The following is a 15,108-nucleotide window of genomic DNA, read 5'->3' as shown; positions in this document are numbered from 1 at the left end:
TTCCCCAGTATGAAGCGGACAGTGGCACAGCAGGAGATAGCAGGATGTCAGGGAGAGAAGAGTGGCCAAATGCAGGCACAAGCCAGCATCTGAAAGATTGGCTCCCCGCAGATGCCGCCAACCTTTTTATCAGCAGGTGGCGCTGCCTGAGGCAACCGACTCAAATTGCTTCATGATAGGTGCGCCACTGCTTGCAGGAACTGCTGACACACTCCAGCTGGTATTGTCCTGCATTAGGAGGAACCCAGGTCTGGTATTGTCCTGCATTAGGAGGAACCCAGGGCCAACTGCACCAGCATATGGTCTCCCAAGGGGTCTGAGGATCTCAACTCGGTACCTAATGGCAGTCAGGGTACCTTTGGCGAGCACATGGAGGGCTGTGCGGCCCTCCAAAGAAATGCCGCCCCATACGATTACTGACCCACTGCCAAACCGGTCATGCTGAAGGATGTTGCAGGCAGCAGATCGCTCTCCACGGCGTCTCCAGACTCTGTCATGTCTGTCACATGTGCTCAGTGTGAACCTGCTTTCATCTGTGAAGAGCACAGGGCGCCAGTGGCAAATTTGCCAATCCTGTTGTTCTGTGGCAAATGCCAAGCATTGTGCACGGTGTTGGGCTGTGAGCACAGCCCCCATCTGTGGATACGGGCACTCAGACATCCTCATGGAGTTGGTTTCTAACTGTTTGTGCAGACACATGCATATTTGTGGTCTGCTACTGGGTTGTTGCCCTCCTATGGCCCCTTCCACATCTCCTGTTGTACTGGCCTGTCTCCTGGTAACGCCTCCAGCCTCTGGACACTACGCTGACAGACACAGAAAACCTTGCCAAAGCTCGCATTGATGTGCCATCCTGCATGAGCTGCTCTACCTGAGCCACTTGTGTGGGTTGTAGAGTCCGTCTCATGCTACCACGAGGGTAAAAGCACAACCAAAATTCAAAAGTGACCAAAACATCAGCCAGAAAAAAGTGTGGAACAATTGAGATTATGTCTTATATTCTAGGTTCTTCAAAGTAGCCACCTTTTGCTTTGATGACTGCTTTGCACACTCTTGGCATTCTCTTGATGAGCTTCAAGAGGTAGTAACCAGGAATGGTCTTCCAACAATCTTGAAGGAGTTCCCAGAGACGTTTAGCACTTGTTGGTCCTTTTGCCTTCACTCTGCGGTCCAGCTCATCCCAAACCATCTTGATTGGGTTCAGGTCTGGTGACTGTGGAGGCCAGGTCATCTGGCGTAGCACCCCATCACTCTCCTTCTTGGTCAAATAGCCCTTACACAGCCTGGAGGTGTGTTTGGGTCATTGTCCTGTTGAAAAATAAATGATGGTCCAACTAAACGCAAACCGGATGGAATAGCATGCGGCTGCAAGATGCTGTGGTAGCCATGCTGGTTCAGTATGCCTTCAATTTTGAATAAATCCCCAACAGTGTCACCAGCAAAGCACCCCCACACCATCACACCTCCTCCTCCATGCTTCACGGTGGGAACCAGGCATGTAGAGTCCATCCGTTCACCTTTTCTGCGTCGCACAAAGACACGGTGATTGGATCCAAAGATCTCAAATTTGGACTCATCAGACCAAAGCACAGATTTTCATTGGTCTAATGTCCATTCCTTGTGTTCTTTAGCCCAAACAAGTCTCTTCTGCTTGTTGACTGTCCTTAGCAGTGGCTTCATAGCAGTTATTTTACGATGAAGGCTTGCTGCACTAAGTCTGCTCTTAAAGGGAACCTGTCACCTGAATTTGGCGGGACCGGTTTTCGGTCATATCGGCAGAGTTTTAGGGTGTTTTATTCACCCTTTCCTTACCCGCTGGCTGCATGCTGGCTGCAATATTTGATTGAAGTTCATTCTATGTCCTCCGTAGTACACGCCTGCGCAAGCCAAGATTGCCTTGCGCAGGTGTGTACTACGGAGGACATAGAATGAACTTCAATCAAATATTGAGGCCAGCATGCAGCCAGCAGGTAAGGAAAGGGCGAATCAAACACCCAAAAACTCCGCCCATATGACCGAAAACCGGTCCCGCCAAATTCAGGTGACAGGTTCCCTTTAACAGTTGTTGTAGAGATGTGTCTGCTGCTAGAACTCTGTGTGGCATTAACCTGGTCTCTTATCTGAGCTGCTGTTAACCTGCGATTTCTGAGGCTGGTGACTTGGATAAACTTATCCTCAGAAGCAGAGGTGACTCTTGGTTTACCTTTCCTGGGCGGTCCTCATGTTAGCCACTTTCTTTGTAGCGCTTGATAGTTTTTGCAAGTGCACTTGGGGACAGTTTCAAATTTTTCCCAAATTTTTGGACTGACTGACCTTTATTTCTTAAAGTAATGATGCCCACTCGTTTTTCTTTACTTAGCTGCTTTTTTCTTGCCATGATACAAATTCTAACAGTTTATTCAGTCGGAATATCAGCTGTGTATCCACCAGACTTCTGCACAACACAACTGATGGTCTCAACCACATTTATAAGGCAAGAAATCTGTTATGGCTGGCAATCAGGCAACACAGCGTGCAGTAATCAGCGCACATACAGAGATCTGGCAATAACCCAAAACAATAGGACGAGCTCTGAGACGTGGAATCTCTGTAGACTGCAGTACCTGATCTATCCTCACACAACTGGAAGCAGCAGTGGATTGCGCCTATCAACTACCTATGCAACTCGGCACTGCCTGAGGAGCTGACTAGCCTGAAGATAGAAATACAAGCCTGACTTACCTCAGAGAAATACCCCAAAGGAATAGGCAGCCCCCACATATAATGACTGTTAGCAAGATGAAAAGACAAACGTAGGAATGAAATAGATTCAGCAAAGTGAGGCCCGATATTCTAGACAGAGCGAGGATAGCAAAGAGAACTATGCAGTCTACAAAAAACCCTAAAACGAAAACCACGCAAAGGGGCAAAAAGACCCACCGTGCCGAACTAACAGCACGGCGGTGCACCCCTTTGCTTCTCAGAGCTTCCAGCAAAAGATAATAACAAGCTGGACAGAAAAAACAGAAAACAAACTAGAAGCACTTATCTAGCAGAGCAGCAGGCCCAAGGAAAGATGCAGTAGCTCAGATCCAACACTGGAACATTGACAAGGAGCAAGGAAGACAGACTCAGGTGGAGCTAAATAGCAAGGCAGCCAACGAGCTCACCAAAACACCTGAGGGAGGAAGCCCAGAGACTGCAATACCACTTGTGACCACAGAAGTGAACTCAGCCACAGAATTCACAACAGTACCCCCCCCTTGAGGAGGGGTCACCGAACCCTCACCAGAACCCCCAGGCCGACCAGGATGAGCCACATGAAAGGCACGAACAAGATCTGGGGCATGGACATCAGAGGCAAAAACCCAGGAATTATCTTCCTGAGCATAACCCTTCCATTTGACCAGATACTGGAGTTTCCGTCTAGAGACACGAGAATCCAAAATCTTCTCCACAATATACTCCAATTCCCCCTCCACCAAAACAGGGGCAGGAGGCTCCACAGATGGAACCATAGGTGCCACGTATCTCCTCAACAACGACCTATGGAATACATTATGTATGGAAAAGGAGTCTGGGAGGGTCAGACGAAAAGACACCGGATTGAGAATCTCAGAAATCCTATACGGACCAATAAAACGAGGTTTAAATTTAGGAGAGGAAACCTTCATAGGTATATGACGAGAAGATAACCAAACCAGATCCCCAACACGAAGTCGGGGTCCCACACGGCGTCTGCGATTAGCGAAAAGCTGAGCCTTCTCCTGGGACAAGGTCAAATTGTCCACTACCTGAGTCCAGATCTGCTGCAACCTGTCCACCACATAATCCACACCAGGACAGTCCGAAGACTCAACCTGTCCTGAAGAGAAACGAGGATGGAACCCAGAATTGCAGAAAAATGGAGAGACCAAGGTAGCCGAGCTGGCCCGATTATTAAGGGCGAACTCAGCCAACGGCAAAAATGACACCCAATCATCCTGGTCAGCGGAAACAAAACATCTCAGATATGTTTCCAAGGTCTGATTGGTTCGTTCGGTCTGGCCATTAGTCTGAGGATGGAAGGCCGAGGAAAAAGATAGGTCAATGCCCATCCTACCACAAAAGGCTCGCCAGAACCTCGAGACAAACTGGGAACCTCTGTCAGAAACAATATTCTCAGGAATGCCATGTAAACGAACCACATGCTGGAAGAACAAAGGCACCAAATCAGAGGAGGAAGGCAATTTAACCAAGGGCACCAGATGGACCATTTTAGAAAAGCGATCACAGACCACCCAAATGACAGACATCTTTTGAGAAACGGGAAGGTCAGAAATGAAATCCATCGAAATATGTGTCCAAGGCCTCTTCGGGACCGGCAAGGGCAAAAGCAACCCACTGGCACGTGAACAGCAGGGCTTAGCCCTAGCACAAATTCCACAGGACTGCACAAAAGCACGCACATCCCGTGACAGAGATGGCCACCAGAAGGATCTAGCAACCAACTCCCTGGTACCAAAGATTCCTGGATGACCGGCCAGCACCGAACAATGAAGTTCAGAGATAACTTTACTAGTCCACCTATCAGGGACGAACAGTTTCTCGGCCGGACAACGATCAGGTTTATTAGCCTGAAATTTCTGCAACACTCTCCGCAAATCAGGGAAGATGGCAGACACAATGACTCCTTCCTTGAGGATACTCGCCGGCTCAGATAACCCCGGAGAGTCGGGCACAAAACTCCTAGACAGAGCATCCGCCTTCACATTTTTAGAGCCCGGAAGGTATGAAATCACAAAATCAAAACGAGCAAAAAATAACGACCAACGGGCCTGTCTAGGATTCAAGCGCTTGGCAGACTCAAGATAAGTAAGGTTCTTATGATCAGTCAAAACCACCACGCGATGCTTAGCACCCTCAAGCCAATGACGCCACTCCTCGAATGCCCACTTCATGGCCAGCAACTCTCGGTTGCCCACATCATAATTACGCTCAGCAGCAGAAAATTTCCTGGAAAAGAAAGCACATGGTTTGAACACTGAGCAACCAGAACCTCTCTGTGACAAAACCGCCCCTGCACCAATCTCAGAAGCATCAACCTCGACCTGGAACGGAAGAGAAACATCAGGTTGACACAACACAGGGGCACAGCAAAAACGACGCTTCAACTCCTGAAAAGCTTCCACGGCAGCAGAAGACCAATTAACCAAATCAGCTCCCTTCTTGGTCAAATCGGTCAATGGTCTGGCAATGCTAGAAAAATTACAGATGAAGCGACGATAAAAATTAGCAAAGCCCAGGAATTTCTGCAAACTTTTTAGAGATGTCGGCTGAGTCCAATCCTGGATGGCCTGAACCTTAACCGGATCCATCTCGATAGTAGAAGGGGAAAAGATGAACCCCAAAAATGAAACTTTCTGCACACCGAAGAGACACTTTGATCCCTTCACGAACAAGGAATTAGCACGCAGTACCTGGAAAACCATTCTGACTTGCTTCACATGAGACTCCCAATCATCTGAGAAGATCAAAATGTCATCCAAGTAAACAATCAAGAATTTATCCAGATACTCACGGAAAATGTCATGCATAAAAGACTGAAAAACAGATGGAGCATTGGCAAGTCCGAACGGCATCACCAGATACTCAAAATGACCCTCGGGCGTATTAAATGCCGTTTTCCATTCATCTCCCTGCCTGATTCTCACCAGATTATACGCACCACGAAGATCAATCTTAGTAAACCAACTAGCCCCCTTAATCCGAGCAAACAAGTCAGAAATCAATGGCAAGGGATACTGAAACTTAACAGTGATCTTATTAAGAAGGCGGTAATCAATACACGGTCTTAGCGAACCATCCTTCTTGGCTACAAAAAAGAACCCTGCTCCCAATGGTGACGACGATGGGCGAATATGTCCCTTCTCCAGGGACTCCTTCACATAACTGCGCATAGCGGTGTGTTCAGGTACGGACAAATTAAATAAACGACCCTTAGGGAACTTACTACCAGGAATCAAATCGATAGCACAATCACAATTCCTATGCGGAGGAAGGGCATCAGACTTGGACTCTTCAAATACATCCTGAAAGTCCGACAAGAACTCTGGGATGTCAGAAGGAATGGATGACGAAATAGACAAAAATGGAACATCACCATGTACTCCCTGACAACCCCAGCTGGTTACCGACATAGAGTTCCAATCCAATACTGGATTATGGGTTTGTAGCCATGGCAACCCCAACACGACCACATCATGCAAATTATGCAGTACCAAAAAGCGAATAACTTCCTGATGTGCAGGAGCCATGCACATGGTCAGCTGGGCCCAGTACTGAGGCTTATTCTTGGCCAGAGGTGTAGCATCAATTCCTCTCAACGGAATAGGACACCGCAAAGGCTCCAAGAAAAATCCACAACGTTTAGCATAATCCAAATCCATCAGATTCAGGGCAGCGCCTGAATCCACAAACGCCATGACAGAATATGATGACAAAGAGCACATTAAGGTAATGGACAAAAGGAATTTGGACTGTACAGTACCAATAACGGCAGAGCTATCGAACCGCCTAGTGCGTTTAGGACAATTAGAAATAGCATGAGTAGAATCACCACAATAGAAACACAGTCTGTTCAGACGTCTGTGTTCATGCCGTTCTACTTTAGTCATAGTCCTGTCGCACTGCATAGGCTCAGGCTTACTCTCAGACAATACCGCCAGATGGTGCACAGATTTACGCTCGCGCAAGCGACGACCGATCTGAATGGCCAAGGACATAGACTCATTCAAACCAGCAGGCATAGGAAATCCCACCATTACATCCTTAAGAGCTTCAGAGAGACCCTTTCTGAACAAAGCCGCTAGTGCAGATTCATTCCACAGAGTGAGTACTGACCATTTTCTAAATTTCTGACAATATACTTCTACATCATCCTGACCCTGGCATAAAGCCAGCAGATTTTTCTCAGCTTGATCCACTGAATTAGGCTCATCGTAAAGCAATCCCAGCGCCTGGAAAAATGCATCAACATTACTCAATGCAGAATCTCCTGGTGCAAGAGAAAACGCCCAGTCCTGTGGGTCGCCGCGCAAAAAAGAAATAATAATCAAAACCTGTTGAATAGGATTACCAGAAGAATGAGGTTTCAAGGCCAAAAATAGCTTACAATTATTTCTGAAGCTCAGGAACTTAGTTCTGTCACCAAAAAACAAATCAGGAATCGGAATTCTTGGTTCTAGCATCGATTTCTGATCAATAGTATCTTGAATCTTTTGTACATTTACAACGAGATTATCCATTGAGGAGCACAGAGCCTGAATATCCATGTCCACAGCTGTGTCCTGAAGCACTCTAATGTCTAGGGGAAAAAAAAGACTGAAGACAGAGCTAAGGAAAAAAAATGATGTCAGGATTTCTTTTTTCCCTCTATTGGGAATCATTGGTGTGGCTCCTTGTACTGTTATGGCTGGCAATCAGGCAACACAGCGTGCAGTAATCAGCGCACATACAGAGATCTGGCAATAACCAAAAACAACAGGACGAGCTCTGAGACGTGGAATCTCTGTAGACTGCAGTACCTGATCTATCCTCACACAACTGGAAGCAGCAGTGGATTGCGCCTATCAACTACCTATGCAACTCGGCACTGCCTGAGGAGCTGACTAGCCTGAAGATAGAAATACAAGCCTGACTTACCTCAGAGAAATACCCCAAAGGAATAGGCAGCCCCCCACATATAATGACTGTTAGCAAGATGAAAAGACAAACGTAGGAATGAAATAGATTCAGCAAAGTGAGGCCCGATATTCTAGACAGAGCGAGGATAGCAAAGAGAACTATGCAGTCTACAAAAAACCCTAAAACGAAAACCACGCAAAGGGGCAAAAAGACCCACCGTGCCGAACTAACAGCACGGCGGTGCACCCCTTTGCTTCTCAGAGCTTCCAGCAAAAGATAATAACAAGCTGGACAGAAAAAACAGAAAACAAACTAGAAGCACTTATCTAGCAGAGCAGCAGGCCCAAGGAAAGATGCAGTAGCTCAGATCCAACACTGGAACATTGACAAGGAGCAAGGAAGACAGACTCAGGTGGAGCTAAATAGCAAGGCAGCCAACGAGCTCACCAAAACACCTGAGGGAGGAAGCCCAGAGACTGCAATACCACTTGTGACCACAGAAGTGAACTCAGCCACAGAATTCACAACAGAAATCCCACTTATTAAACCTGACAAGGCACACCTGTGAAGTGAAAACCATTCCCGGTGACTACCTCTTGAAGCTCATCAAGAGAATGCCAAGAGTGTGCAAAGCAGTCATCAAAGCAAAAGGTGGCTACTTTGAAAAACCTAGAATATAAGACATAATTTCAATTGTTTCACTCTCTTTTGTTAAGTATGTAATTCCACATGTGTTAATTCATAGTTTTGATGCCTTCAGTGTGAATTTACCATTTTCATAGTCATGAAAATACAGAAAAATCTTTAAATGAGAAGGTGTGTCCAAACTTTTGGTCTGTACTGTATATATTTGAATATTTAGACATATATCTATATATATATTATTTAGAGATAAAAATTGGGTCTTGTGAATATTAAAGTGAATCTGATAGCAGGTTTGCTATGTAATCTGAGAGCACCATCATGAAGGAGCAGAGACCCTGATTACAGTGATTCATCTCTTACTAGGCTGTGTTTTGCTGTTTCCATACAATCAGTGTTTTATCAGTAGAAGATTATCACTAGAGGACAACTGGCCTTGTGCCTTTTAGTCCGGCCACACCCCCAGCACTGATCAGCAGCTTTCTGTCAGTATACAAGGTGCACTGAAAGCTGTGGTGTGTGTACGGGGTTATACACACCTCAACAACTGAGCTCTGTTAGATCTGCTGTAGAGAAAACTGTGATTCTATCATAACTGCTGCACCCAGTAAATGAAGTCATACATTGCTGGAATCAGGGTCTCTGTCACCACCTTGTGGTGCTGTCAGATCAAATAGTAAAAACCTACTGACAGATTCTCTTTAAAACCAGCACAAGCATTGTCTAAAATGTATAAGCTTGTAAAAAAAATCCAAAGGGAGCAAATATATAACTGTCAGATGATGATTATGTGAAAAAAAATCAGTAACACATTTGGCATGCTTGGATTAATTGCATATATAAATACTTTCAGCCAATATAGAAGTTTTTATTATTCTTTTTTTTGTGATTGAATTTCATCCGAGCAAATAAATAAATAATAAATAGTTTACAACTCTGATTTACAATGTTGATATAAAGTTTTATCCCAAAAGTCTTAAAAATGCATTTATCAACCTGGATTTCTGGTTTGTTTTAGATCCTTGCCATCCAAACCCCTGCCATAATGGTGGATTCTGTGAAATCAGTGAAGCATACCGCGGAGATACATTTATTGGATACGTCTGCAAATGTCCTCGTGGCTTTAATGGAATCCACTGTCAGCACAGTAAGGCGACCTTTCAACTCTTAATCTTTCCTATGGAATAATTTTATGTTGATCAAATATAATTACTATCAGTTGTGTAACTTTTTTTGCTGCATTTTTGCTAATTTGTTTTTCGGTTAAACTTGGTCTTTTTAGAATTTTTCTTTTCAATGTTCATATTCTGTAACGTGCCATCCACTCTTTTTTTTAATGGGCGGCCTTTATTCATCAGCAGTCCTTCTGTCACATACTAGCATGCTTTGTGCTTGCCTTGTACAAGGGCTTGCCTGCACTAAACTAAAAGTCTGACTCTCTCATACCCCGTATGCAGTTTGCCAGACAGGAGAGCAGGAGCAGAGAGTCACAATCCTGCCCCCACTTACTGTAATCTATGTCAGTTACTCTGCTGAGAGAAGGATTACACTTAACAACAGGCAGAGGACAACAAGTAAGACAGAAGGGAGACACCTGGTGGCTGACACTTTCGATTGAATTTTTTGGGTGCAAAACAAGGACAATTTTAACTAAAGCGATTTGAAGATTTCATATTTAATATATTACAGGATAAGTTACAAAATAAAAAAATAACCATGACTTAACTGCTGAATTCAGATCTGATGCTTTGGTTGTGCCCACAAAGTTGGTTCGATTTCCTGGAGCAATTATTTTGCATACATCCGCAAAGGCTGTTGCAGCAAATAATTGTCCTTACATGGAATCTGTCATCAGTTTTTTGCTACGTAACCTGAGAGCAGCATAATGTAGGGGCAGAGACCCTGATTCCTGTGATGTATCACTTACTGTGGTGCTTAGTGTAGTTTTTATAAAATCATTGTGTAATCATCAGGAGGTTGATACTAGAGGAATACTTGGCCTGCTTTTAGATAGTCCTACCCAACCCCCACTACTGATTGGCAGCATTATGCTTATGCACAGTGTATGCAGAAAGCAACCAATCAGTGATGAGGACAGGATTATACAGAGCTCACCATTCAGAGATCTAGTAAATCTGCAACAGAGGAAACTGTATTCTTTTTACTTTAAAAATTTTATTGAGTTTTAACAGTATTGATAAAAAATCAGAACATTCCAATTACGTTCAATAATAACAATTAAAAAGTTGACGGCTGTTAATATTAAGTTTTCTTTAAACATTAGAATCTATGTACTGTTAAATCAGCTCGATGCAGTGTTAATATAAGCTCTTACATGAACCAAGTAATTAAGTGTGCACTAGAGGAATGTAAAGAAGAAAGGAGGGTGGAAAGAATAATAATGGGAATAAGAAGGAGGTGGGGGGCAAAAAAAAACAACGCAACTTATTGAAACCAGCAATTCAGAGGAGACTGCATCTACCATGACTTTCTATTTTAAAGGGAACCTGTCACCTGAGTTTGGCAGGACAGGTTTGCGGTCATATTGGTGGGGTTTGGGGGTATTTGATTCACCCTTTCCTTACCCACTGGCTGCATGCTGGCCGCAATATTGGGTTGAAGTTCATGCTGTGTCCTCCGTAGTACACGCCTGCGCAAGGCAATCTTGCCAGCAGCATGCCAGCGGGTAAGGAAAGGGTGAATCAAACACCCGAAAACCCCGCCCATATGACCGCAAACCTGTCCCGCCAAATTCAGGTGACAGGTTCCCTTTAAGTATTCTGACAACCAGATTGCCAGGTTATTCCCCTCACTGAATAATAAGAAACATGTCTATTGGCGATGAAAATCTTTGAGGCGATTGTGGAGAAAACTGTTTTTAATCAATACTGCACCACCCAGTAAAGTAAGTGATCCATCACTAGAATCAGAGTCTCTGCCCTATATAATGCTGCTCTCAAATGGGGTAAAAAAAATATGTTGACAGATTCCGTTTAATGGTGATGCCAACATATGCAATATGTGTTCCCTGAGGCCAATTATTGGCTGCAGCGACCACATAGATATATAGCCATTGCTCCAGTAACATTAATAAAGACTGACCGGCCTGTAACAAGTAAGTAATGTTTAAATTTTTTTATTTTTCATTTTATTAGACTTCCTGATGCCATATATAGATTTATTAAACTACTGGAAACCTCTTAAAGGGGTTGTCCAGGACTGACCTATCTTTTGGACCTATACTATATTGAGGATCCTGTCGTTTGGACCCCTATCACGCACATCAATCAGCCGTTATCATCTCGGGGGGGCAGCTGGATGCATGAGATCACATTTACACTTATGCTTTCCTGGAGGCAGAAGGAAATTTCCAGATGTTTACCGACAATTCAGCACACAGCAAATATCTCCATTAGTATCATGAGCTTCATTTTATGAATTTGATTTGCGCTACGCTAATGCAGCGTCCATTTCCATCCTCACTGGGAGCCTGTCTTCATTTCTGCACCGCGAGCCTCTTGCATCATGACCATCACAACATGAGAGACCATGACTGCTGTGGAGCGCTGGGCCAATAGGCTGAAATTAATTCTTCCAAATATGATATACAGTATGAGTCCACACACAGCGCCCTATGGAGGGTATGATTCCACACACAGCCTCACAATTACACTATGAGCCCCCACACAGCCCTCTATTTACGGCATGAACCCCCACATAGCTCCCACATATACAGGAGGACCCCACACACAGCCTCCTATACAGAATATGAGCCCACACGCAGCCTCCTGTACAGTGGGTACGGAAAGTATTCAGACCCCTTTACGTTTTTCACTCTTTGTTTCATTGCAGCCATTTGGTAAATTCAAAAAGGTTCATTTTTTTCTCATTAATGTACACTCTGCGCCCCATCTTGACTGAAAAAAGCAGAAATGTAGAATTTTTTTGCAAATGTATTAAAAAAGAAAAACTGAAATATCACATGGTCACAAGTATTCAGACCCTTTGCTCCGACACTCATATGTAAGTCACATGCTGTCCATTTCCTTGTGATCCTCCTTGAGATGGTTCTACTCCTTTATTGGAGGCCGATGTGTTGATTTGGAAAGGCTGCCATCTTCATAGACCTCAATAGGCTGCTGTTTGTTCCCTTGAGTAAGATGGTTTGACATCTTTTCAGAATGAATGGTGGAGAAATGAGCATGATAAGATACGTTCCGTATATTTGTGTGCACTATTGATTGTGCCATTTGTGACCACATGACTTCTGAGTAGTGTTGAGCGATACCGTCCGATACTTGAAAGTATCGGTATCGGATAGTATCGGCCGATACCCGAAAAATATCGGATATCGCCGATACCGATATCCGATACCAATACAAGTCAATGGGACATCAAGTATCGGAATGTATCCTCATGGATCCCAGGGTCTGAAGGAGAGGAAACTCTCCTTCAGGCCCTGGGATCCATATTAAAGTGTAAAATAAAGAATTAAAATAAAAAATATTGTTATATTCACCTCTCCGGCGGCCCCTGGACATCAGCGGGAGGATCCGGCGTCCGGCACGGCTTCTTTCTTCAAAATGCGCGCCTTCAGGACCTGTGGAATGACGTCCCGGCTTCTGATTGGTCGCGTGCCGCCCATGTGACCGCCACGCGACCAATCAGAAGCCGCGACGTCATTCCTCAGGTCCTAGAAGGCGCTCATTCTAGGACTTTAGCTGAGGAATGACGTCGCGGCTTCTGATTGGTCGCGTGGCGGTCACATGGGCGGCACGCGACCAATCAGAAGCCGGGACGTCATTCCACAGGTCCTGAAGGCGCGCATTTTGAAGAAAGAAGCCGTGCCGGACGCCGGATCCTCCCGCTGATGTCCAGGGGCCGCCGGAGAGGTGAATATAACAATATTTTTTATTTTAATTCTTTATTTTACACTTCCGATACCGATACCCGATATCACAAAAATATCGGATCTCGGTATCGGAATTCCGATACCGCAAGTATCGGCCGATACCCGATACTTGCGGTATCGGAATGCTCAACACTACTTCTGAGCCCTCCTTTTAGTCTATCTTCTAGACGAAGCTTCCCGATATCACACACATGAAATCCTTCGGCAGTGATACCATCTAGTTTTCTTGTGTGTTTTTTTGTAGTTTCCGTTCTGGGAAAGTTCCCATTGAAGCTTTATTTTCAGAAAACCTCTTGAGCTCAAGTGTCAGACAATTTTTGGGCTGTGTTTTCGTGCGGTTGCTCATCAGTAAAGTCGGGTCATTGTGTGAAGCGACTGTTTGCTGCTTGACTATTGCTTCTTACTGACTATAACGATTCTGGGTACGGAGCTGTTATTTCTACCGTTCGCAGGAACTCCTTAGTTTAAAGAGAATTGAAAGCATCAGATACTGTGTGCGTCTTTTTTATTGATTGCTGCCATGTTTTTGTTGGTTTTCTTTTCTACCACGAGACCTTTTGTGAGATCTTACTGAATATACAGCACATTGATTTCAATCTTCCAATATCTCTAACAGAATAACTTTTGCAGTTCCACCCTTATAATTCTAGGGCTTGAAAAAAATCACGTAAGTTTTTATATAGTATATTTATTCTATCCCTTTACCTGCCTGATATCTGTATTATAAAACCTTTCAAATATGGTCACTACTGTATGATATCATTCTTTATATTAAACACCAACATTTCATATAATGAGTGAGCACTGGGCCATCTGACTGAGGGGCCCGATAGCGGATGCGTACATTCGTGCCTGCAAAGGCCGCTCTCCACCTCTTGACAGCGGTGCAGCTGCACTGGCTGCACCGGCGGTAAGTCCGCCCCTGGAGTGAAAGCATTAAATTGTGGCTAACTCATAATTTTCCACATTGCTTCCAGGCAGGCACACAGTCGTTGGCAGATGACAAAAGTAAGCAATAATAAAACATTGAAACATTACAATAAATATAAGACTAAAAAATGGAAACTGTCAGCAAGAAGAGGTCATTGTAGAGGGGTAAATTGTGAAGTGTCATAAAATTTTGTATTCAGATTTATGTTCTCAGTTGTTTTCATTTTTCACTACTATATACAGTAGTTAGATAACGTTAAGCTCAACACTTTTTCTCCAAGATAGTCTCTCCATTATCATGGAATCCACTGTTCAATGACTGGTTTTATATTGTGTTTCAATTAACACACAACACTTATCTTTTGTCTTGGACATACTTTGTTTCGTTATGCATTTATATTTCACTAGACTGTGTTTGAAATTGATAATGAGTTTGATTAAAGATCCAATTGATTAAATTGAATCCTATACAAAATGGAGACGTGCTTTCGGAACCCAGGAGATCCAACCAACTGGCAAATTCTGGATATTTCGAGCCTAGAGCAAACATATAGGGATGCGCATCTGTACAGTGGTTTCTTTTCTAGCTATTTGTTGTCCTTAGTCTAGTGTTTTATAGGGAAATTTAAGGAATTAATACCCACAATAAAAATTACAGACCTCTCTGTACTTTGTAGGTGGGAAAATTTGCAAAATCATCAGCGTATCAAATTCTTATTTTCCCCACTGCATGAGCAGTGAAAACAGGAGCATCCTGGATACCGAAAAATCTCACATCCAAGGGTCTGAAAATGAATGAAGAAGAGAAAATTGTGTATTGAAACTTTGTGCAGTATTATTACCCAAAGATAACCAACAAAATACGAACTAATTATTTGTTTCTGTGAGCAGGTTGCGGGATGTTGTAACGGACCGGAGGCAGAGTAATGGTTAATGGGGGATTTATTTAACAGTGGATACTCCATGCAGGCAGAAAAGGG

At 44.0% G+C, this 15,108-nt stretch overlaps 1 protein-coding gene across 1 annotated transcript in view; it reads left to right on the top strand.

Moving 5' to 3' along the window:
• The window catches only part of EDIL3 (EGF like repeats and discoidin domains 3), a 1,157,741-nt gene that overhangs the window by 522,723 nt on the left and 619,910 nt on the right, over nt 1–15,108 (top strand). The window contains exon 3 of the mRNA XM_069751317.1: nt 9,305–9,433. Coding sequence (XP_069607418.1) covers nt 9,305–9,433 — 129 coding nt within the window. The remainder of the gene's footprint in view (nt 1–9,304; nt 9,434–15,108) is intronic.

Source organism: Ranitomeya imitator, chromosome 1 (genome assembly GCF_032444005.1).
Source record: "Ranitomeya imitator isolate aRanImi1 chromosome 1, aRanImi1.pri, whole genome shotgun sequence".
NCBI lineage: Eukaryota > Metazoa > Chordata > Amphibia > Anura > Dendrobatidae > Ranitomeya > Ranitomeya imitator.
The sequence above is the reverse complement of the archived record's forward strand: the minus strand, read 5'-3'. Positions and strand labels throughout refer to the sequence as shown.